Here is a 26162-nt window from a genome sequence, read left to right as displayed (position 1 = left end):
TTGCGCGCAGATTGAGAGAGAGAGAGAAGGAGACGGAATTGTCCGCAAACTTGCCGTAGAGGATCGCAGGAGATGCAATTCACCGAGCACCGTGCAGACGAAGAGATGGCGAGCTTGGGGGGAGGCGGGGTGTGCAGAACCCACGATCGCGACAATTTTCTTAGTCTTCAGCAGAGGCGATAGCAATCTTGAGACCTTACAAGTGATGTCGCAAGTCGATCGGAGAGAGAGAGAGAGAGAGAGTGGACGGATGCGATCGCTGACCATAGAGTGGGAAAGAGGGAGATGCACCATGCATGGCCGGATGGAGAGACAGAGAGAGAAGGAACAGACAGCTAGGGACGAAGAGAGCAGAGCTAGTGATGGAGAGGGGGAGGGCGTCGCCCAGAGCAGACGATGGCGACAAAGGCCTTACTTTTCTTTCAAATGAGGAGATTCGATGCGAATCTGCAGGATAAATTAATTGAAGTTTGGCAACATTTGGAAGTAGGCAAATAGACAAGCATATACAAGCGATTAACTATATATGCCTCCTCGTATAGCAGCTCATAGGTAGGAATTTGATACTTGTAGATAGACAAGCTGGCTTGCCATAACTAGCTAATCCCAAAGACCAAATATGTGTCCCTAATCTTCGCAGCAGGACACTTTGATTGGAATCTGAGGGGATTCGTTGAGGTCTACCAAGGAAAAAAACCGAAATGCCGCACGTGGAGGAGAGAGCATAAGAGAGAGGAATTGACACGTGAGGAGCAGGAGCTGGAGTGCGCAGGCAGGGCGGCGCAGGAGGTTTTTTTTTGTTGTGCCGAGCCTGCCATGGGGCCCCGCGTGCACTGAAGGCCTGTCTCTCTCTGTCTCTCTGTGTCTGAGAGGCGGACAGACGTAGACATTGTTTGGTCGTCAATGGCATGGCGATGATTGCACTGCGAGGGACTGTTTGTCCGAGCTGTGTTGGATGTGCATAGCCCTGCGAGTGATGCTGGGAATAGTATTATCGAGGGCAGAGATAGTGCCCAATGGTCTAGTGAGATAGAGAACGAGGCGAGGTAGTGCTGTCGAGCGCAGAGAGACAGCCCAATGCTCTTGCGAGATAGAGAGGGAGGCACTTAGGTGGGAGGGAGAATGCTCAGGATGAGAATCAGCATGGTGCCGAGGAGGGGAGCGAGATCAGACGCGGGCAGGCAGAGACAGTGCATTGCAACGCGTGCATGGAGGGCCATGCAGCCGATGAGGAGACGCGCGTGTGCATCGATTGCTATTTTGAAAGTTAAGTGGTTGGCGAAATCTTCGGTACTTAATTAATTAATGTATGCTGAATTAGACCCAGTGTATGCAATAGGCCATTACGATGTCAATAGGGCCTACCGATGTCAATTTGTAATAGATGAGAAAAATGAACATATGTAGACAAACTTTTGTCTTGTTGTGTTAGAAATTATAAGTTATATTGTTAATTAAGCACAATACTTTTAGTGTTTTTAACCATATATAGCCTAGTGAAGAGAGACCAATCAACAATTGTATGAATATGAAAATTTTCTTATTTATTTTCAATAGATTCAGAGGTTTTATATCATGTAAATTCAACAAAGATGTTAGCTGATCTACAGTCAAAAATATTAATATCTGTGAAGAATTCAAACCTGCAACAAAGAGAGTATTATAGTATCTACCTGGGTGGCCAAGGGTAGTGCCCATGTAATAAGAAGCTTGTAAGTAGGCGGAAAAGCATGTGGTTTCTGATCACTTTCCTCCTATTCACTTTGGTTTTGGTGCTTTCTTGGATGTGGTCAAATGCCTTAACGATGATGATGTCACCATGACAATCTCCATAGCCATAAATACGGTAGAAATTAATGAATCTACTGAATACTTTGGCAAGTAGTAGTGTCCTAGTTCATCATCAGAACCTAATTGAGCAAGAACTTGTTCATCTGCTTAAGTAGGGAGCAAGCTTGTAGATGCATTCATAATGCTTACAAGCAAAGAAAGGATGCCTTGTAGAGCTACATGATCTCTAGTCATGAGCAAAGCATAGAGAGAGAATAATTCTAGTCATCAGAGCTTTAAGCAACAATAACAAGTGTATCTGATTCATACACAAGACAATAAGATAACCAAGATTAGTTCCCATCTTTAAGTGCTAGCCCAAAGAGTTAGTGTTAAAGAATAGTTTAATGTAGAGAAACCATAAGCTATCCATAATGATCCCACAAGATTTACAAGTGGATTATAACATTATTTTCTTAAGTAACTTGTGTGTGTGTGCGTGCGAGAGAGAGAGAGAGAGGGAGAGAGAGAGAGAGAGAACATATATTCTTTAAGTGTTAAAATCCGAAGGGTTGTTACGCACACTAGAAATTATGTAGGTATTGGTAATAGAGTCTGAGTGTTCTTTTGCATATGAAGCTAATGGATACGAAAATGTGAAATAGATATAGGTTTGTTGGTGGACGGGTCTCTTTTTGATAGTAGAGAATTGAGCCAACTTAACTTATCAAATCAATAAAGAAAAGTTTTCCCTTTGCTTTTCCCTTTCTCTTGGCCCAGGGGATTTTTCAATATTCCCTTTAATTCAACCCGAAACCAACTTTTGAGGCACTTACCTACTTGCTCTTATAACTTATGTGATCATATACATGTAGTAGTGATGTGTGTGAACACACTAGGACCGCCGAGGCATTTTTTCCCTCTTTAAGAGGTTTTTTCCCCCGAGCATTGTATATACACCCATCACTCTAGGGCTATCTATCTTGTCATTGCACACTAAGTAATACTCTCCAAGCTGTGTGTGTTTCTCTACAACCCTAATTCCAACAATTGGTATTAGAGCACGTTACATCCTCCCGGGCTTAGTCGCCAGATGCTCCAGCACACGCCTGTTCACTTTCTCCGATTTCAATGAGCTTTGGCAAGCGTTCGCAGGTCGCTCAGATTTTCGATTCAGGCTCATTTCAGCCTCCGTTTCCACTACAGGCAGTGCTGCACATGCTATTTCGTCATTTTGTGCAGAGTTTCTGTCAGTGCCATTTTCTACATAACATGTGCCTTATAGTCTTCTACGGTTTGTGTTATATAGCACGTGTTGTTCCCGCTCCATTTCTCCTATTTTCGGGCAGTTTTCACATCAGGTGCATCATTTACCATGGCTCACAACAACAACACAGATGTGTTCAAGATGGTTGTTGCTGTTGAGGACAGGTTGGATGGGGACAATTACCCTATGTGGGCTTATATGATGCAACACGTCCTTGTGTCAAAGGGCGTCTGGAATATTGTGCAGGGCATTGATGTACGTCCTAGTTTTGAGGATGTAGGCGATGTTGCAGGTCTTGCTGCAAGGATTGCTGCTGTTAGAGTTGTTTTGTCTACGGTAGAACAAGCTCGTTGGGATGTTAAGGATGCGCAGGCTCATGCATTGATTGCGTTGTCTGTGAAGCGCACCATTGTTCCTCACATCCATTCAGCAAAATCTGCAAAACAGGCTTGGGATATTTTGGTTGGTCGTTATGCAAGTCGCAATGAGGCTAACATTGCTTTGCTGCGTAAAGAACTGGAGTCAAAGATTATGCATGAGGAAGATGATATGGACACTTTCCTTGCTAGTGTCAAGGATATCAATGAGCAACTCATTTCTGCAGGTGAAGTCATTTCAGAGAGTTCGCTAGTGCATACTGTTCTTGATGCCTTACTAGATTCCTACCAGACTTTTGCTAGTACTTGGAGACTGATGACCCAAGGAAATCCAGAAGTTGTCAATTTTGATGCATTATGCACATTGCTGTTGCACGAGTCACTTTCCAGAAAAAACAGGACTAGGTAGCGTGCAGCTAAACAAGCTTTTATTGCTTCTCAAAGAAAGGGTGGTAACAGTAATGCAGGCACTTCTTATGGTTCTGCTGCGAGTGGCAAAACTTCTGTTCCCAATGCTTCTGCTGGCAGCACTTCGTCTAGAAATTCTAGTAATAAGGGCAAAAAGAAGATGCGTTGCCATTATTGTAAAGCTAATGATCACTTGATCAAGTCGCGTCCTAAGTTGAAGGCCAAAGAGGCTAAGAAGAAAGAGGGTGGTTCCACTGCAAATGCTGGTTCCACTACAAATGCAACCATTGTTGAGTCTTCTGTAAAAGGATATTGTAATGCTGATGTTGATGCAGAATGGGCTTTTAGCATAGAGTGCACTTACAATCCTGCTGTCCATGATGCATGCTTGTCAGTTGCTGTAGATTCACATGTGTGGTATTTCAACAGTGGTGCTACAAAGCACATTACCTCACATCGTGAATTGTTTACCTCTCTCGAGTCTGTCCTTCATGGGAATTCTGTCACTTGTGCCAACAATGCCTCTTATCCAGTTCAGGGAGTTGGAAAGATTGTGCTTATTGCTGCAAATGGTAGTTCCTTCACACTTGTTGATGCACTTTATGTACCTCGGATCAAGAAGAATCTATTGTCTGTATCCGGACTTCCTAGACTTGGACTTGTAGTCAAATTTGTGGATGACAAATGTAGAGTTCATGATCTCAGTTTTGGTGATGAAATTGTTGCATCTAGCCTTTTGTGCCATGGACTGTATAAGCTCACTTTGTATGACAAGTGTGGACAAAACTTTGCAAATGCTGTTGCAGATTCAAGTGTTATTTCAGATGCAAAACTTTGGCATGCACGTTTTGGTTATCTGAATTTTGCCAGTTTGCTGCGTTTACAGAAATCTGATATGGTTGCTTCTTTGCCGCCTCTTGAAGCACCTGTCAAACATGTTTGTGAAGGCTGTATTTTGCGCAAGATGCAGCGTTCTAAGTTTCCAAAGGATGGTTTAGTTAGGGCCATATGTAGGTTGCAACTTGTGCATAGTGATGTTTGTGGGCCCATGCAAACTCCATCCTTGGCCAATTACTTGTACTTCGTGAATTTCATTGATGATTACTCCATGCATGCATGGGTATTTCCGCTTAAAGCGAAGTCAGAAGTTTTTATGTGCTTCAAACAATTTCTGGCTATGGCTGAAAATGTCTCGAAATGTACTATGGGCATCCTCCGTTCCGACCGAGGGGGGGACTATATGTCTAATGAACTCAATGCATTTCTGGCTAGTCGTGGGATAAAACACCAATGTGCAGTGCCTTATACACCTTAGCAAAATGGTGTTGCTGAGAGGAAAAACAGGTCACTGACGGAAATGGCACGATGTATGGTCAAAATTCCAGCTTTGCCGCATTCTTTTTGGCTTGAGGCCATCATGTGTGCCACTTATGTACTTAACAGGTGTCCTACGAAAACTTTGCAGTCTATTACTCCATATGAAGCATGGCATGATAGAAAGCCTTCTATTGAGCACATGTGTGTTTTTGGCTGTTTGGCATATGCTTTGGTGCCACAAACACAGCGCAGAAAATTGGATGATAAGGCTGTCAAATGTATTTTTGTTGGTTATAGTGCTAAAAGCAAAGGTTACAGGTTATATGATCCGCAAACAAAGCGTATTGTGGTTTCACGAGATGTAGTGTTTGTGGAAGATTCTATTCAGCCCTTGCTGTCATGTACTAGAGACAGTAATGTAAGCTCACAAGACATTTATAATACTTTGTTGCCTCTTTTCAGTGGTGAAAATACGAATTTAAGTTCCAATGAGGCAAATGTACAGCCTATGGGGGTTTCTAAAAATGTTATAGATCAGTCTATTACTGGTGCAGATGTACATGATGTACTTGATGAGGAAAGGACTGAAAATGAGCAGGCTAGAGGTATGCCAAAATGGCTGGTGCACACTTTGCGTGACAGTAAATTGGATGCACCTTTGTCTAGTCGTACTCGTTCAGGCTCTCGCCATGCATCTTATGCATCAAATTGGTATGCTTTGGTTGTGTCTAGCTTGCATGAGGTTGAGGAGCCTCTATCTTTTGATGAAGCACAGAATTCAAAAAATTGGATGGCTGCCATGCAATCAGAATATGATGCACTTATAGAAAATGACACATGGACTTTATGTGATTTGCCTCCTGGAAAAAAGGCCATTGGTACGAAGTGGGTTTACAAGTTGAAATGCAAGCCGGATGGTGAGATTGATCGCCATAAGGCTCGACTTGTTGCAAAGGGTTATGCACAGCAAAAAGGCATTGATTATGAAAAGACATTTTCTCCCACTTGTTGTATGACTAGTGTGCGTTTTCTATGTGCATTGGCAGTTCATTTTGGTTGGGATGTACATCAATCAGACATTGTTACTGCTTTCTTGAATGGTGACATATTTGAGGAAGTTTATGTAACGCAGCCTCGCGGTTTTGTCATAAAAAGACAAGAGGACAAAGTGTGTAGATCTAAGAAGTCTTTGTATGGGTTGAAGCAATCTCCTCGTGCTTGGTATGAGAAAGCTGACACTCATTTGGTTAAACGAGGATTTAGTAACAGTCCAACAGAAAGCACATTGTATGTAAAGCGTGAGGGTGATGTACTTCTCATTGTGGTTCTTTATGTTGATGATTTGCTGATCACTGGACCAAATGAGAGACATATTGCTGAATTTAAGGCTGATTTGAATGCCACTTTCAAGATGAAAGATTTGGGGCTGTTGCATCATTACTTGGGTATACAGTTTAAGCAGTGTGATGGTGGTATTGCCTTGTGTCAGAAAAGTTACATAGAGACATTGCTATGTAAGTTTGGACTTGAGGATTGCAAACCGATTTCCACTCCCATGTAAACAGGTTTGAAGTTGAGTCTATATGATGCTGGTGATCCTGTTGATGTCACTCTTTGCCAAACTGCTGTTGACTGCCTTATTTATGTATGCAACATGAGGACAGATATTCAATTTGCACTCTCACAGGTCAGCAGATTTATGCATAGCCCAGGGTCTAAGCATTGGTAGGCTGTCAAGAGAATTTTCCGCTACCTTAGTGGCACTTTACATCTTGGCTTGTTTTATCCCAAGGTGGGATCATTGCCGCCAGACTTACATGCTTTTTCGGACTCAAATTGGGCTGGTTGTTTTGACACGCGAGTGTCCACAAGTGGTTTTTGTTTCATGCTTTGCAGCTCATGTATATCATGGTTGAGCAAGAAGCAACCTACTGTGGCCACTTCGAGTTGAGAGGTTGAGTACATGGCAGTCTTCACAGCTACAGTTGAGTGTGTATGACTCAGACGCCTTATGGCTGATTTGGGTGTTGGACAAGACACTGCTGCCAACACTATCTACACTGACAGTCGGAGCGCATTGGCAGTTGCGAGGAACTCAGTTTTTCATGCTCGCACAAAGCACATTGAGGTGCATTACCACTATGTCAGGGAGAGGCTCTCAGCATGAGAAATCAACTTGGCTTATGTGCCAACACAGGACAACCTTGCAGATCTTTTCACAAAGGCATTGTCTCGTGAGAAGCTTGAAGCTTTCTGCAAATCTTTGGGCTTACTCCCCTTTGTGGACTGATCATTTCCTCAGGGCATGGCACTTCCCTTTACTCATGTGCCAGCTCTCGTTCACCGCATCACTCCAGGGGGGATTTGTTACCATATACATGTGGTAGTGATGTGTGTGAGCACACTATGACCGCCGGGGCATTTTTTCCCTCTTTAGGAGGTTTTTTTCCCTGAGCATTGTATATATGCCCATCACTCTAGGGCTATCTATCTTTCCATTGCACACTAAGTAATACTCTCTCTATTGTGTGCCTTGAGCTTCCTTCGTCTTCTCCAAGCTGTGTGCGTTTCTCTGCAACCCTAATTCCAACAACTTACCGGATTTTCCACTGAAAATCTTGATTACATGCTTTCAAAATTTAAATTAGGCGTTCCAAAAAAACCAAAATTGTAATTTCAAAACAATTATGTCCATTACAATTGACCGGTGAAGACTACCTCGTCTTTGGGGTAACAAGTGTACACTTAGATTGTGGCTTGCTTACCTACATTCAAAATTGACCTTTATCAAATTAGATTAGTGATCTCATGGTTAGCTAAGATAACCTTCACATAAAAATTTGTTATTTTTACTATTTTTTACAGGTATAAAACTATTAGATAACTTGGAGACATGGATAACAACTAGTAGTGTTTTTGAACACTTGTAAAACACATGCAAGCCTAATTTCTTGTTTGGGTGGGTGAAGGTGAGACCATGGGGAATTCGCTCTAGTCTGTTCTATACGATACCATGTGAGTGTACAATTTGGGGGGTTTTTGGCAAGTGTGCATAAACATATACAATATAGGTAGCCCCCCAAAACTTGCACACACATATCCTACGTTAAAGAGGTGAATATGGTGGCAGGGAGGGAGGGGGAGGGGGAGGGGGAGGGGAGCGGGAGGGGGAGGGGGAGGGGGGAGGGATAGAGGATACATTAGGATACTACTTAGAAATTGGGGGGTTCTCTCTCTCTCTCTCTCTCTCTCTCTCACTCACTCACTCACACACACACACACACACACACACACACACACACACACACACACACACACACGGGGAGGGAAAATTTGTGTTTAGATATCCTTTTGAGTACTACCATACATATTCAAGACATATTCCCAATAAGGTTTAGAAAAATTTACATAATAATTTGTACAATATGCCTTACTCTAACATCTTGAGCTTCTAATGAGGAAGAAACTATTTTCATGGAGTGATTGTAAATTCTTGTAAGCTGTTAAACTGCTTGTACATATAAAGTAGGGGTTCATGTTAATACTACAAAGATCATATGTACGGGGTTTATCTTAGCGCTTCAATCTCATAAAGAGACAAAGAAAATAGCGAGCCAATCTAGGTAGCAGTAGAGTCAAGCATTAGGTGATTTTTTCTTGAGCCTTCTCTTTTATTGCTGACATTGCTAGTGATCTAGCAAAAATATTACTAAACTGGGCATGAATAATGGGCAAGTTTTCTTGAACATAAGATCTAATTCATTGTCCTGATTTTAGCATAGGAATGGATACCTAAGATTTCTTCCTCCTTAGGAGCTTGAACATCTCATGGAAAGACTTGTCTATCTTTGGGAGTCACCAACTCTCAAAGTAGACCCTTTTCTTATTGAAATTGTTTATTTTTGCATTCTGTAATTCTTTGTTTTGTGCTCCTATTCGTGTGTCGATCACTCTTGTGGGTAGCCCTCAAGCTCTCACACTTGTAGGGTCACTTGCCCTTTAAATTAGACAAGATTTTTTGGGAAATCTCTCTAAATTGTCTTGTAGAAGCACCCAAGGCTTTCCCAAGGCTCCCTTTGCATTACATTGCAATTTAGGTGTGAAATCATAAACCCTTATAGTCTTCTACGAGTTGTGCTATATAGCATGTGTTGTTCTCAATTTGTTTCTCCTCTTTTCGGGCAGTTTTCACATCAAGTGCAGGAATTTGCCATGGCTAACAACAACACAGATGTGCTCAAGATGTTTACTGCTGAGGACAAATTGGATGGGGACAATTATCCAATGTGTGCTTACATGATGCAACATGTTCTTGTGTCAACGGGTTCTGTAAATACAAACAATGTTGAGGATGCTGCAGGTTTTGGTGGCAAGGTTGCTTTTGCCATAGCTGTTTTGCCTATGGCTGAGCAAGCTTGTTGGGATGTAAGCAATGCGCAAGCTCATGCATTGATTTTGTTGTCTGTGAAGTTCACTATTACTCCTCACATTCATTCAGCAAAATTGTTACCACATACATGTGGTAGTGATGTGTGTGTACACACTTAGGACTGTCGGGCCATTTTTTCCCTCACTAGGAGGTTTTTTTCCCCGTGCATTGTATATACGACCATTACTCTAGGGCTATCTTATCTTTCCATCTCACACTAAGTAATACACTCTCTGTTGTGTGCCTTGAGCTTCCTTTGTCTTCTCCAAGCTGTGTGTGTTTTCATGCAACTCGAATTCAAAAAATTGGTATCAGAGCAGGTTGCATCCTCCCGGGCTTAGTCGCCAGTAGCTCCAACACACGCCTGCTCACCTTCTCCAACATCTATGAGCTTTGGCGAGCGTTCAAAGATTGAAAAATATTTTGCGATTACTCGTAGAGAGTAGTCTGCTGAGAATATTGATTTGGGCTCATTTCAGCTCCGTTTCCACTACAGAAAGTATTGTGCAAGCTATTTCGTCATTTTGTGCAAAATTCTGTCAGTGCCATTTTTTTGCATAACAGGTCTCTTGCAGTTTTCTACGGTTTGTGCTATTAGCATGTGTTGTTCCCGCTTTCTTTCTTCTATTTTCTCTCTTTTCGGGCAGTTTTCACGTCAGGTGTAACATTTACCATGGCTGACAACAACACAGATGTGTTTAAGATGTTTGCTGCAGAGGATAGATTAGATGGGGACAATTACCCTATGTGAGTTTATATGATGCAACATGTTCTTGTGTCAAAGGGCATTTAGAACATTGTGCAGGGCATTGATGTACGTCCTTGCTCTGAGGATACATGCAATGTTGAGGACGTTGCAAGTCTTGCTCCAAGGATTGTTTTTGTGATGATTGTTTTAACTACATTTGAGCAAGCTCGTTGGGATGTAAAAGATGCGTAGGCTCATGCATTGATTGCATTGTCTATGAAATGCACTATTACTCCCTACTTTGTTCAGCAAAATCTGCAAAACAGGCTTGCAATATATGGCTGGTCTTTATGCAAGTCGCAATGAGGCAAAAATTGTATTGCTGCATAAAGAGCTGGAGTCAAAGATTATGCATGAGGAAGATGACATGGACACTTTCCTTGATGGTGTCAAGGATATCAATGAGAAACTTATTTTTGCAGGTGAAGTCATTTCTCATAGTTCCCTTGTGCAAACTATTCTTGATGCTTTGCCAAATTCTTACCAGACTTTTGCTAGCACTTGGAGACTTATGACCCAAGGAAATTCTTAAGTTGTCAAGTTTGATGCATTATGCACATTGCTGTTACAAGAGTCACTTTCCAAAAAAAAGGACTAGACAACGTGCAGTTGAACATGCCTTTATTGTTGCTCAAAGAAAAGGTGGTAACAGCTATGTAGCCACTTCTCATGGTTCTTTTGTGAGTGGTAAATCACCTGTTTCTAACACTTCTGTTGGTAGCAATTCGTCTAGAAATTTTGGTGATAAGGGTAAAGAGAAGATGCGTTGCCATTATTGTAAAGCTAATGATCACTCGATCAAGTAGTGTCCTAAGTTGAACGCCAAAGAGGCTAAGCAGAAAGAGGCTAGTTCCACTGCAAATGTTGGCTCCACTACAAGTGCAGCTATTGTTGAGTCTTCTGTGAAAGGAGATTGTAATATTGATGTTGATGCACATTGGGCTTTTAGTGCAGAGTGCACTTATGATCATAATGTCCATGATGCATGTTTGCCAGCTCTGCTGCAGATGCTCAAGTGTGGTACTTTGATAGTGACGCTACAAAGCACATTACCTCTCAACATGACTTGTTTACCTCTCTTGAGGATGTCCCTCATAGGAATGCAGTCACTTGTACCAACAATGCCTCTTATCCCATCAAGGGAGTTGGAAGATTGTGCTTACTACTGCAAATGGTAGTTCTTTCTCACTTGTTGATGCATTGTATGTACTGTGATCAAGAAGAAGCTTTTCTTTGTATCTACACTTTCTAGACTTGGTCTTGTAGTCAAATTTGTGGATGACAGATGTACAATACATGATCTCATTTTGGTGATGAAATTGTTGCATCTGGCATTTTATGTCGTGGGCTTTATAAGATCTCTTTATATGACAAGTGTAGGTAGAATTTTGGAAATGCAGTTGTGGATTCTAAGGCTATTTCAGATGCAAACTTGGCATGCACGTTTTGGGAATTTGAATTTTACGAGCTTGCTACGTTTTAAGAAATTTGATATGGTTGCTTCTTTGCCGCCTCTTGAAGCACCTACCAAACATGTTTGTGAAGGCTGTATTTTGGGTAAGATGCAACGCTCAAAGTTTCTAAAGGATGGTTCAGTTAGGGCCACGTGCAGGTTGCAGTTTGTATATAGTGATGTTTGTGGGCCCATGCAAACTTTGTCCTTGTGCAATTACCTTTACCTTGTGACTTTCATCGATGATTACTCCAGGCATACATCACTATGGCTGAAAATGTCTCAAAATGTACTATGGGCACCCTCCGTTCCGATCAAGGGGGGGATTATATGTCTCATGCGTTTAATGCATTTCTAGCTAGTCATGGGAAAAACACCAATGTACAATGCCTTATACGCCTCAGCAAAATGGTGTTGCCCGAAAGGAAAAATAGGTCACTTACGAAAATGGCACGATGTATGGTCAAGAGTCAAGCTTTTCAACATTTCTTTTGGCTTGATGTGTGCCACTTATGTACTAAACAGGTGTCCTACAAAATCTTTGCAATCTAAGACTCTATATGAAGCATGGCATGATAGAAAGCCTTCTATTGAGCACATGCATGTTTTTGGTTGTTTGGCATATGCTTTGGTGCCACAAACGCAGCACGGGAATTGGATGATAAGGCTCTAAAAATGTATTTTTATTGGGTATAGTGCTGGAAGCAAAGATTACAGGCTGTATCATCCGCAAAAAAGTGTATCTTTGTCTCATAAGATGTTGTGTTAGTGGAAGATTATGTTCATCCCTTGCTGTCATGTACTAGAGACACTATTGTAAGCTCACATGACATTTATGACACTTTGTTGCCTCTTTTCAGTGGTGGAAGTTTGAAGGTAAATTCCAACGATGCAAATGTACAATCTATAGGGGTTTCTGAAAATGTTACAGATCAGCCTATAAATGATGCAGATGTACATGATGTATATGAGGAGGAAAGGGCTGAGAATGAGCAAGCTAGAGGTATGCCAAATTGGCTGATGCATACTTTGTGTGACAATAAAGCAGATGCACCTTTGTCTGGTCACACTCGTTCAAGTTCTCACCATGCATCTTACACATCAGATTGCTATGCTTTGGCTGTTTCCAGTTTATGTGATGTTGAGGAACCTCTGTCTTTTAATGAAGCATAGAATTCAAAAAATTGGATGGCTGCCATGCAATCAGAATACGATGCACTTATAGAAAATGACACATGAACTTTATGTGATTTGCCTCCTGGAAAAAAGGCCATTGGTACAAAGTGGGTTTACACGTTGAAATGCAAGTTGGATGGTGAGATTGATTGCTATAAGGATTGACTTGTTGCCAAGGGTTATGCACGACAAAAAGGCATAGATTATGAAGAGACTTTTGCTCTCACTTGTCATATGACTACTGTGCATTTTTTATGTGCATTGGTAGCTCATTTTGGTTGGGATGTACATCAGCCATTGTTACTGCTTTCTTGAATGGTGACATGTTTGAGGAAGTTTACGTAATGCAGCCTCCCAATTTTGTCAAGAAAGGACAAGAGGATAAAGTGTGCAAATGTAAGAAAGATTTGTATGGGTTGAAGCAATCTCCTCGTGCTTGGTATGAGAAGGCTGACACTCATTTGTTCAAGTAAGGCTCGTAACATTCCAACAGGAAGCACATTGTATGTAAAGCGTGAGGGTGATGTACCTCTCATTGTGGTTCTCTATGTGGATGATTTGTTGATCACTGGGCCAAATGAGAGACATATTGCTGAATTTAAGGTTGATTTGAATGCTACTTTCAAGATGAAAGATTTGGGGTTGTAGCATCATTACTTGGGTATATAGTTCAAGCAATGTGATGGTGGTATTGCCTTGTGTCACAGACAAGTTACACAGAGACATATGTATGTAAGTTTGGACTTGAGGATTGCAAACCAATTGCCACTCCCATGGAAACAAGTTTGAAATTGAGTCTTCATTATGCTGGTGATCCTGCCAATGTCACTCTTCACCGAAGTTCTGTTGGATGCCTCATTTATGTATACCTCATGAGGCCAGATATTTGGATTGCAGTCTCACAAGTCATCAAATTTATGCATAGCCCAAGGTCTGAGCAATGGCACACTGTCAAGAGGGTTTTTTGCTACTTGAGTGGCACTTTAAATCTTGACTTGTTTTATCCCAAGGGGGGATCATTGCCGCCAGACTTACTTGCTTTTTCACACTCATATTGGGCTGGTTGTTTTGACACGTGAGTGTCCATGAGTGGTTTTTTTTAAAATGCTCGACAGTTCATGCCTCTCATGGTTGAGAAAGAAGCAACCTACTGTGGCCACTTCCAGTTGTGAGGGTGAGTACATGTCACTCTTCACAACTACGGTTGAGTGTGTATGTCTCAGACGCCTATTGGTTGATTTAGGTGTTGGACAGGACACTGCCAACACTATCTACACTGACAGTCATAGCGCATTGGCAGTTGCAAGGAACCCATTTTTTCATGCTCGCACAAAGCACATTGAGGTGCATTACCGCTATGTCAGAGAAAGGCAATCAAGAGGAGAGATCAGCTTGGTTTATGTGCCAACACATGACAACCTTGTAGATCTTTTCACAAAGGCATTGTTCTATGAGAAGTTCAAAGATTTTTGCAAAGTGTTGGGCTTAATCTCCTTTGTGGATTGATCATTTCCTCAGGGCATGGAACTTCTCTATACTTTATGTGCCAGCTCTCGTTCACCGCATCACTCCCAGGGAGGATTTGTTACCATATACATTTGGTAGTGATGTGTGTGAACATGCTTAGGACCTCCGACTCATTTTTTCTCTCTTTAGGAGGTTCTTTCCCCGTGCATTGTATATACGCCCATCACTTTAGGGCTATCTTATCTTTCCATAACACACTAAGTAGTACACTCTTTGTTGTGTGCCTTGAGCTTCCTTTGTCTTCTCCAAGCTATGTGAATTTCCCTGCAACCCTAATTCCAACTATTGGTTTAAAATTTCTCTGAATGTACTGTTGGGTTTCCAAGCCCAAGAAGTGTCAAACCCGTGGGCACTATCCCCTATAGCATGCAAGTTAGCTTCAGTTAGAGTTTGATTCTGCATGCTATTTTGGCTTCATATATTGTAAGGCCTTTTACACAAATTGATAATCAACAAAAGCGTGTTCAAAATTTGTCGAGCTCTCTCTCTCTCTCTCTCTCTCTCTCTCTCTCTCTCTCTCTCTCTCTCTCTCTCTCTCTCGCTTTTGCTGCATCTTCTCCTTGCCATGGCTCCACGGTGGCAACCTCCATAGCCCAAGGCCTCAACATGTACTATGGGCACCCTCCATTCCAATCAAGGGGGGGAGTCTTCTGTGAAAGTAGATTGTGATGTTGATGTTGATGCAAAATGGGCTTTTAGTGCAAAGTGCACTTATGATCCTTCTGTCCATGATGCATGTATGTCAATTGCTATAGATGCTCATGTGTGGTACTTTAATAGTGGTTCTACAAAGCACATAACCTTTCATCATGACTTGTTTACCTCTCTCGAGGATGGCCCCTTGTGAATTCAATTCACTGGTACCAACAATGCCTCTTATCCGATCAAGGACGTTGGAAATATTGCATTGACTACTACAAATGGCAGTTCTTTCACACTTGTTGATGCACTTTATGTCCCTGGGATCAAGAAGAACCTTCTGTCTGTATTTGCACTTACTATACTCGGTCTTGTTGTGAAATTTGTGGATGATAGATGTACATTTCATGATCTCAATTTTGGTGATAAGATTGTTGCATCTGGCATTTTATGCCGTGAGCTATATAAGCTCACTTTTTATGACAAGTGTGGGTAGAATTCTGCATATGCAGTTGTGGATTCTAAGGCTATTTCAGATGCAAAACTTTGGCATGCACGTTTTGAGCATCTGAGTTTTACCAGTTTGCTACGTTTGTAAAAATATGATATGGTTGCTTCTTTGCCGTCTCTTGAAGCACCTATTAAGCATATTTGTGAAGGATGTATTGTGGGTACAATGCAACGTTTGAAGTTTTCAAAGGATGATTCAATTAGGGCTACATGCAGGTTGCAGTTTGAGCATAGTGATGTTTGTGGACCCATGCAAACTCTGTCCTTGGGCAATTGCCTGTACATTGCCTTTCATTGATGATTACTCCATGCATGCATGGGTATATCCGCTTAAAGCAATGTCCAAAATGTTTATGTGCTTGAAGCAATTTCTGACTATGGTTGAAAATGTCTCTGCATGTACTATGGACACCCTCCGTTCCAATTGAGGGGGGAAGTATATGTCTCATAAATTTAATGCATTTCTAGCTAGTCATGGGATAAAACACAATGTACAGTGCCGTATGCACCTCAACAAAAAGGTGTTGTTGAGGGGAAAAACAGGTCGCTTATGGAGATGGCATGATGTATGGTAAAGAGTCAAGCTTTGCCGCATTCATTTTGGCTTGAGGCCATCATGTGTGCTACTTATGTATTTAACAGATGTCTAGCAAAAGCTTTGCACTCTATGACTCCATATGAAGCATGGCAAGATAGAAAGCCATCTATTGATCACATGCGCATTCTTGGGTGGTTGGCTTATGCTTTGGTACCACAAATGTAGCACAAAAAATTGGATGGTAAGGCTATCAAGTGCATTTTTGTTGATTATCGTACTGAAAGCAAAGGTTACATGTTGTACATGTATCTTGGTTTCACAGTATATTGTGTTTGTGGAAGATTTTGTTTAGCCTTTGTTGTCATGTACTAGAGACAGTAATGTAAGCTCACATGACATTTATGATAGGTTATTGCCTTGTTTCAATGGTGGAAGTTCGAACGTAAGTTCCAATGAGGCAAATGTACAGCCTATTGGGGTTTTTGAAAATGTCTTAGATCAGTCAAATTTTTATGCAAATGTACATGATGTACTTGATGAGGAAAGGGATGAGAATGAGCAAGCTAGAGGTATGCCAAAATGGTTGGTGCATACTTTGTGTGAGAATAAATTGGATATTTGAGAGCCTCCTCCTGTGTATAAGAACTATCGAAGAATTGTAGGTGAGCTAAGGGCAATTGGCGAGGTGCAGCTCAAATAGCTGCAGAATTTGATAGGGTTCTGGAGTATAGTATGAACTATATAAAGTTGGCAGGAATCAACGGCTTGCCCAATTAAATCCTATTGAAGGAAATACGTTGTTGAGCAGGTGGGTACATATGATTTTCTGCCAAGTTTGGGCACTCAACTTACGGGCTTGGAGAGGTCAAAATAATGCAGCCAAGACGGTGGAGTTTGAGGTTGGAAACGTGGGGTTTCAGGTGTACTTTGTAGCCCGAGCCTATGCATAAGGTTTTTTCCTTTTCGAAGGGAAACCGGGATGCTGGCCTGGGAAGATATCGTTGAAATTGAGGGCTAAATTGGACCCACAGTTTGTAATTCCTTAATTGGTGGAATGGTGTTAGGTGGCCTCTTTTAGACTCTCTTTCTGGTTCCCTGCTCACGGCTACCATAGTCTTTGACTTTGCCGGTTGAAGGTTTGCAGGCCCAAAAAAAACATCACTTTTTTGGCACTTTACTAATTTTTATGTCAACTCTGTTTCAGGACTGCTCACGTTATAGAATGACAGCTCGCATGAGCACTAATCACAACCAACCCTGAGAATCATGTTAAGATTCTCAAACAGATTAAGCTTTACCTTAAAGACTATAAACCAAAGAATGCATTGGCAGCTAGAACTAGACCCTTCCTTTCTAGGAAGGCCAAATTATGTATTACATACTATGGCAAGAATATATAAGCCCGACCTCACTATTTTTGCAGACTCTTGCTCTCTCTCAAGGATCGGAACTTACCTCGGAGCCCCTCTCAGTAGCCTCCTCTCTTATTCTCAGATGTATTAACAACTTGGATGCTTCGCAGCTAATTTATGATTCGGCAATTGCCTCTGATAAAAAACTATTTGTCTTGCATATGCTGTCATTTAATGACTGGGTTAAGATTTTAGCTACCCTGGACAAAGACTCCATGGAAGGGGTTAATTTGATTTCCCAGTATATTGACCAACTCCCTGATTACTCCCAACTCTTTCATTTCTTTCTCAACACCTAGCTCTTCTTCTAATCGAGGAAAAACTCGTAGCTTTACAAGAGGGAGAGGCAAAGTTCCTGCCATCAGGAACTTCCCAGAATTCTAACCCCTGGATGTACTGCAGGTTGCTACTAACCCATGTGGAAGGAAAACTCTCAGCAAAGAAGATCCAAATTGTGGTTTCATCTACATACACTGCCTCTTTCACAATGTACTTCTCGATTGGATACAACCAAAAAATCTTTTTTGTGAGTGCTTTGACCTACTTTTTGGAAATTATAAACTACTTGACAATATTCTCATAGGATGGAAATATCATCATCCCATAAAAGGATTAATACAGAAGAACGACTTTCTCCAGTAGGAAACAGTCCCTCAATGTACATGTGTTCATTTTACCACATTTTGCAAGAATTTTGAAGAAATTGGTAATCATGTTTGCACTCATGATCTTAGCATTATTGATAATGCCATAATACGTAAGCTATTGGCCAAAGGGCTCAATCACATACCTAACTCTCCAAAAAACCCCTACCTTGCCTTATCAGCTCTACTAAGCTGCCTAACTGACCTTGTCAGTGCTCTCCGACTGGAGATGACAGTCCTGCCGGACTTAAAGGAATTAGTGAAGGAATGCTTCCTTTATAAAATTTCACAACTTCCTAATAAATGGCTTTCATCTGAAAGCTCTTGGCTTACATCTCAACTAGCTCTTGATTTCTAGATAATCTCTGATGAATGGTTTATTGTCGGGCTTGATAAAAGCTCTAACTGTCCCACTATTATTTGTAAATACCTGGCTTGGGAAGCCGCTCGAAATCGGGTATCCGGTAAAGAATTCTGTTATACTGGCAATACACCTCAAAACATCTCTGATAAAGTTTCTAAACACTTAGGACTGCTTGGTTACTCGGTAAGCAATATAAAATTACCAGTAATTTTTCCTACGTATAAAGTCCACAAACTTGAATAAAGTCCACAAACACAAGTTCAGGTGGATATCTGATGCCTCTAATTGTATCTTCTCTGATATCACCAAAGATATTACTTTTCGCCTTGACCTTATTCTATCAGAATTTGAGCTCATTTGTGCCACTAAGCAGAGAATTTGCCAGGATTTCCTAAAAATCCAGTATAATCCCTTCTGGCTGACAAAAAACTCTACAGAAGTCACACTTAACCTCTCCCATCAGATTTTCCACATCTTTACCGATGATATTAACAATGTTACAAAAACATTCCGCTTAATGGGGAGGTCGGCCTTAAGGCTGTCTTGGCCAAGGTGATTAATTTGGCATTTGCTAATGCAAAAAGAGAAAGTATCATTACACTTCTCTTTCCAAGAAACCTAACTGGATTCAAATATCGCACTCCGTACACCTTCTGCACTTTAATGAATCAAAACTTTGCTCCTACATTTCCTGGCTGCTAAATAACTGTACTATTATTTCAAGTAGCCACTGCTTTAACCAATGCCTTGGAATTCCCATGGGATTTTCCTGTTCTCCAACTATGTGTAATATCTACATTGCTTTCTTTGAATACAAATGGTGTCTTAAGACCATGGAGACCAACCATAAAAAACTTCCACTATTTAATCATACCTTTAGATACATGGATGACTTGATAAGTATCAACAATAAAGAGTTCTCCAATGAGATTGGGTTAGTTTACCCCCAATGCTTAAAAATTGAGCCCACCTCCCTCCCAGATAACTCATCTAACTTTGGGGATTTTTGCAAATCTGTCCAATTTCTCAATCTTTTTATATCCCTTCACACCCCATCTACTGGGGGATATGACCTTAGGTTTATCTGGAGAAAGGATCTCCTTAAGCTACCCCGCATAGAATTCATTAAAAGAAACAACAATAGGCCATACAAAGCTGCTATTAGCTCCTGTATCGGCCTTCTTTACTTAATCTGCTACTCTTCATCTACCCCCTCTTTGGCCTGGGAAGAGGTGTCTGTACTAATTAAAAAATACTGCTGTAATGGCTTTAATCGAAATTAGACCCGTAACATTATCATACAAGCTCTCACTCAGCATAACTGGCCTGCATTGCTTTTTCAAAAAGAGGATCTCATCTCTCTTATAAGGTGGTAGGCCCATACACAATGGGCCTACTACTGATCCATTGTGTGTGGTGCCTGGGTTAGGGAGGGTACACACACACACACACACACACACACACACACACACACACACACACACACACACACACACACACACACACACACACACACACACACACACACACACACACACACACACACAAAGTACTGGAAAATGCTTGCTGGAAGCCAATTTTTTGTCACTCCCGTACAGTTTCCAACCCCCCCCCCCCGCCCCTATTGGTATGATAGGGCTCTTTTTGACTGTTCTACTTGCCTTATAATGGGACAAAGTCCTTGTACAATAAATATACGTGCCTTTTAAAAGGGTGTGGAAATCTTCTGCTATCATCATATGGGGAAGGCGACCCCTTCCACTCTTGGACTATGAACCCCACTCTCCCCAGGCGATGGTATCTGCTGGTGCTTGAGGGGATCACACAGTAGTGGGCGGCTTGGCCCTTTCATCTCGACTACTCTGGATGCGTGCAAACCAACCTATATAAACTAAGGTGAGGGCACACCTTGGCCCTCACTTAGCCTGGGATTAGTTTTTCTGTTCTGCTCTGTGTCGTTACTGCCTGAACTTTCTAAAGCTATGGATCTTGCCGCTCAAACATCTCAGGTACTGTGGTTTACCAAGCTCTCATTTGTTTCTATTGAAAGTCTAAATAGTGTGTAACACTGTACATGTTAAGATTTTCTACGCCTGGGCATTGGGATAGCTTGTGCATAAACAACAACTATTCGTGGTGTTTCTGTTGATCGTATTAGTGAAGGGAACACTTGCATAAATCTCGGTGTCGCTACAGAATGGTATAAATGGCTCTGTTTCTAGCCGCTGGAGGACTTCACCATCACTACCGGCGGTTAAGCTCTGTTCTTAAACCGCTGCAGAAATCTCTAGCTTAATCTATTTTTACAAAAAGGGGGCATGACTGGCAGGTTTGGAAATTATTGGTTTTTCTCTTTGGTAAACTATTGGCACACCTGGACTTGTGTACAGTAATTGCCCTCATGATTGCATATGAGGCGAAGGTTTGGGGTGTTTTTGTAGCTCATCTAGTACCTATGGTTGTTGAAACAGTAAGGCATCTTACTCAAGCAGGGCCAGACACTACCGTTCTTTATGGGATGCTAATGACTTAATAGAAATCTTGGGATTGTGAAGGTAAGTATATGGCTGTTACTTTCAGCTTTGGCATAACTATCGAGCTATGGCTCGTGACATGAGGTTCCACTTGGTAAAGATGGAGTTTTCGATACTCTATTGATTGTCATACTGTCATTTTAGTGGTTGTAAAAAAAGGGAGATATTCATTACCCTCATCTAGTACCTTTGGTTAATGAACAAATGATTAGGCATCTTATACAGTTAAAATCGTTCTTGACCTCTCTTTGCTTAAAAGGATGCCAATGATACTTTGAGATTGCTACTCCTGAAGGTAAGTATATGGTTACTACTGCAAGCTTAAGCATAGCTACCACGCTATGGTTAAACAAATAAACCTCACAATGGTTTATTTTTCTAAAGAAAATCTCTTGATATTTGGGTTCTTGTTGGGCTTCACAGCTCTGAGTAAAAGGTAGAATGTAACACTCATTTTGGAAGTAATAAGTAAAGACTGCTAAATAACCTAGCTTGTCTAAAGTAATTAAAATCTGTAAGATGGACATGGATAAGAAGTGATAGGGTCCATTGATACCTGTAAAACACATCCAAGGCTAACTGAATTGTTGTCTTGTTTGGATGGATGCAGGTAAGGACTCTATCTTATCTTGGAGGGTTTTCTTTTCTTTGGCAAGCTACACTACTTTACTGAAGCACTCACTGAGGAATGGGGAAGCTCTTTTACTTGCTTACTGAAAGAGGATCTCTTTCCTACAATCATTGTACCTTGTACTTATCTGTTCATTATTTCCTGGCCAGCTGTCTTTTGAATGTAAAAATTCAATTATGTCTTATTAGTTAAGATTTAAACAGCTACGCACACGCGCGCGCGCGCGCGCGCACACACACACACACACACACACACACACACACACACACACAAAGAGCTCAAACAATGAGCCGTTCAACGTGGAGACTTCAGATTTTGTCAAATTTTGGAATCCATTCTTAATGCATTTAACGTCGTTTTCTGATAGAAAATCTTGCACAATGATAGTGCTAGGGAATGAGCTCAAGTTGGGGACGATCTTCCTCAGGACTAAGTAACACGGGGTATTGAATGATGTGGGAGCCGTGGGATCGACGTGCGAGAAGTGAGACATGATTATCAAAAAGGCGCTCAACCGTTTGATGTGTCTGAGTTTACTGTTTACGTCCTGGTTTACTTTTTAGCATTTCCGTTTATTTATATATTTATGTTTTCCCATCTTGAACAACCAAATGCTCGCATGCATGTGGATAGAGCGCGTACCTCTCCTCGCAACCGCCCTGATTCAAATCGTACTCGCGACCCGCGTTGACCTTTTGTCTTTCGTTCGCCGTCCTCAAGATTCCCCCCGCTCAACCCCATCCGTAGATCCCGCCGCTCGGGGTCATTTAAGACCCCGCGTTACTTAGTCATGAGGGTCGATCTTGGTCAGCCTCCAAGATCACGTACATGTGGGCCCATTGTTACTTCCAAGTTTGATTCTACTGTTGACAAGCCCCATGATTTCTTCTTCTCAAGCTTAATTCTCTCTCAGTTATAGCATCATCGTTTAGATATAGCCTAGTCACGACTCACCGAGTCGCCTTATAATAAAACATGCAAGCTGGAAAGCCCAAGGAAAAGGGGAGAGAGACTGTGCCTGCGTCTTCTGTGAGGGAGAGAGAGAAAGCCGGCATGTCGGTGGCTAACTGACGCGTGTGCAGAACGCGGAGAAGTACGTGCGAGGCACCATCGTCTCATGACACACATCTTCCCTCTACCTTTACTTCCCTCTCACTCTGTAGCATCATTCAGCCCTTCTCTGTAGCGCGCCGGCTGCGCGCCTCATCGCTACAGCTTGCATTACCGCAAGGCCTGCAAGCCCAATTGCCCAGGTAATCCTTTTCTTGATTTTGGTTGTGTGAGTTCTTGTCGTGTATGTATATGAGAGAGAGAGAGAGAGAGAGAGAGAGAGAGTTTTGCTTTTTAGGAAATCTGAATCTGCCCGTTTGCCTTTGGATTGAATCTCCGCTCCCCGTCGCTCTGTTGTGGCATGATGTCCTAAATATGAAGAAACCTCATTTATCGTTCTGCTTTGTCTGGGATAAAAATCACATTCATCTTCCTACAAAGAAGATCAGTTTCAAGTCAACGTGTACATGGGTGGGATGATGAGATAGTGCATCGGTGGAAGGATCTAAGCTGCATGGTGTACAATCTAGTGGATGATATTTGATTTATTTGGGGTACCTGCATATTGATTCAACTGTCCATTTCCTGTCATTGATAAGTTAGTCAGGCACCGAGTGCTTACTTCATTGTCGAAAGTAGGGGCACGAAGTGATTGCCATGTTTGCTCTGATGACAGTTTCACTTGGGCATTAGTGGGGTTTCTGATATAAATGAAGCAGTCTTAGCCTTCTAAGATTTGGCCATGCCGCTAGGATTTTGTTTGTGCTTTGATGATTTCTCAGCCCTCTGATATTACCTTACTTTCTTGGATTTTTGTTTATGTATATAGAAGGTCGAATCGTTGTTCTTGTTAACTAACTATTTAAACTGTATGTTGAACTCTTGCAGGCCTGCGTGTCACTAGCAGCTGCTTCATCATGCCTCCCCTGGTGATAGATAATTTTCCATCGACTCCTGGTAAAGTGAAAGTAGAGAGGAGCAATTATTTCGGCCGCATGTCACATCATTGGCAGTCCTCGTCGCTGGCCAATCCACTTCTTTGGCTTTTTGGACTTGCAAGCCTCGCTGTTGTCTTAGTGGTTCTGTTGAATTCTTTAGATGGCTACAAGGCCGTCCACATTAGCTCTACATGGGGAGGCGCACAGTGGGAAAAGCAGGTCCGGCTGTCAGCTCATCGCAAAAGAAGTGATAACAAAGTGGTGCTGGTAACAGGGGCAGCTGGTTTTGTGGGAATGCATGTCTCTCTTGCGCTGCGGAAACGAGGAGATGGTGTTGTTGGACTCGACAATTTCAATAGCTACTACGATCCTTCCTTGAAGAGGGCAAGGCGGAAGGTTGTTGAAAACCATGGCATCTTCATTGTGGAGGGCGACATCAACGATGCTGCACTTCTAAAGAAGCTCTTCGACATGATCTCCTTTACCCATGTCATGCATTTAGCTGCCCAAGCAGGTGTACGATATGCCATGGAAAATCCTTCCTCGTATGTGCATAGTAATATTGCAGGGCTTGTGACTCTGTTGGAAGCTTGCAAGTCTGCACAACCTCAACCAGCAGTTATTTGGGCGTCATCAAGCTCTGTCTATGGCTTGAACACCAAGGTCCCATTTTCAGAGCTTGATAGAACCGATAGACCAGCTAGTCTTTATGCAGCTACTAAGAAAGCAGGCGAGGAAATCACGCACACGTACAATCATATATATGGGCTTTCAATAACTGGGCTAAGGTTCTTCACTGTGTATGGTCCATGGGGTCGACCTGACATGGCTTACTTCTCATTCACTCGCGACATTCTTGCAGGCAAGCCGATCACCGTGTATCAAGGTCCTAACCAGATGGAATTGGCCCGGGACTTCACATACATTGATGATATTGTGAAAGGCTGTGTCGGTTCTCTTGATACAGCCAAGAAAAGCACGGGAAGTGGGGGAAAGAAGAGGGGACCAGCTCAGTACAGGATTTTCAACCTGGGGAATACTTCTCCTGTTACGGTGCCGAAGCTAGTAAGCATTCTGGAAAAGCTATTGAAGGTAAAAGCTAAAAAATACATAGTGGCAATGCCAGGCAATGGAGATGTACCGTTTACGCATGCCAATATTTCCCTTGCACACAAGGAATTTGGCTATAAGCCAAGCACAGACTTGAGCACTGGCTTGAAGAAGTTTGTGAGATGGTATCTCAGCTTCTATGGCACAAGAGGCGACGGGATAAGAAGGTCATGAGAGGGGTGAGGTGATGGGACTTTGAAAGTTCTCGATCATGGTACCATTGAGTGATAAGGTGGTGATTCAGAAGCATTGGCAAGGGAATCTAGCAAATACCGCTGGGAGCATCGAGTAAAATTGTCTGCATTTCTTCTTGCTGGATGCGGTTGGTTATCTTTTGTGGGTTTTCTGGAGGTAATTGCTAGTTGAAATTTTCATTTTTTCCTGGTTGGGCCTTTGTAGCTCATGCATGGCTCAGACTGATGTCCAGAAGACTTAGTTATACATGCTACAATGCATTGCCTTTAGGGGAAATCTCTGTGTCTGCTTAGCCGAAGGCTCGAGGGACAGCTCTGAAGAAATTTTGGCTGCTTATTTTGCTTGCTAATCTGGGCAGGCTTTTAAGTTAATGGCTTTATAAAAACTCTTTGATGGGGATATTTCCCTCTGTACAATGGACTTTGAAGCTATTGGGATTGGAGGACTTCTGTTTCGTGCTTCTGATGATAATATTTCTCTTCTCTTAATAAGATATGTTATGTGTTGGTTTTGCTTTGCATGGTGTGGAAGACGTTTGTTCTCCTTGTGTTGCTTATTGTATGATATGCTCAACTAGATGGGCGGTATTGGTCTTGATTATATTGTGCATCTCAGGTAATTGCCTGTGCATGCGTGACCTTGAGTTACTAACTTGGGGCTTCTTGAGGAGAATTTAGGTGTTTCTTTGAGAATATCATGAATTTTTACATGTTGAAGGTGATAGATAATCTATCATCTTCAATTTCTCACTGCCCCTTTTTTATCATATTTTGCATGTTTTGTCACTTGGCTACTGGACTTGTCTTGCAGCCTTAATTGATCAACTTATACATATGACTGACGATCTTTTTGCATTCATCACGGCTAGTTTGCGTCAAATAATCTTTGCATGCAAGTCCCAGGGTGTTTGTGGGCAATTCTTTTAACACACGACGTTGTCGCCGTTAGTGTTATATGGTGTCATGCATATTGACAGGGTTGCTAAAGATTTTGTTGATCCTTGGTTGTTGGCAGCATGAGATCATGCGTAAGGGATTTGCAAGTCATTGTAGAGTACGGTTTGAAAAGAGGATGATAGGACCTTAAGTTGCTCGGCTGGGTTGTTCCTTAAGTTCTTGGTGTTGT

At 41.9% G+C, this 26162-nt stretch overlaps 1 protein-coding gene across 2 annotated transcripts; it reads left to right on the top strand.

The window, feature by feature from the left end:
- The first annotated feature begins 22749 nt into the window (after window positions 1–22749).
- Window positions 22750–25482, top strand: LOC147444380 (UDP-glucuronate 4-epimerase 1-like). 2 transcript variants are annotated; one of them, XM_086527013.1, is made up of 2 exons: window positions 22750–22997; window positions 23683–25482. In XM_086527013.1, exon 2 carries the CDS (start codon window positions 23712–23714, stop codon window positions 25014–25016), a length of 1305 nt encoding a protein of 434 aa, XP_086383139.1. In that variant the 5' UTR covers window positions 22750–22997; window positions 23683–23711; the 3' UTR covers window positions 25017–25482. The 2 variants fall into 2 exon arrangements, with proteins under 2 accessions (XP_086383139.1, XP_086383140.1); XM_086527014.1 differs by lacking the exon at window positions 22750–22997 and adding an exon at window positions 23061–23348.
- The last annotated feature ends 680 nt before the right edge of the window (window positions 25483–26162 follow it).

This window comes from Adiantum capillus-veneris, chromosome 13 (genome assembly GCF_014529385.1).
Source record: "Adiantum capillus-veneris isolate H3 chromosome 13, ASM1452938v2, whole genome shotgun sequence".
Lineage (NCBI taxonomy): Eukaryota > Viridiplantae > Streptophyta > Polypodiopsida > Polypodiales > Pteridaceae > Adiantum > Adiantum capillus-veneris.
This window is presented reverse-complemented; position numbering and strand designations above follow the sequence as displayed.

Excerpts from the sequence above, each read along its gene's own strand:
- LOC147444380 (XM_086527013.1), top strand. The coding sequence starts at position 23,712 with ATGCCTCCCCTGGTGATAGATAATTTTCCATCGACTCCTGGTAAAGTG.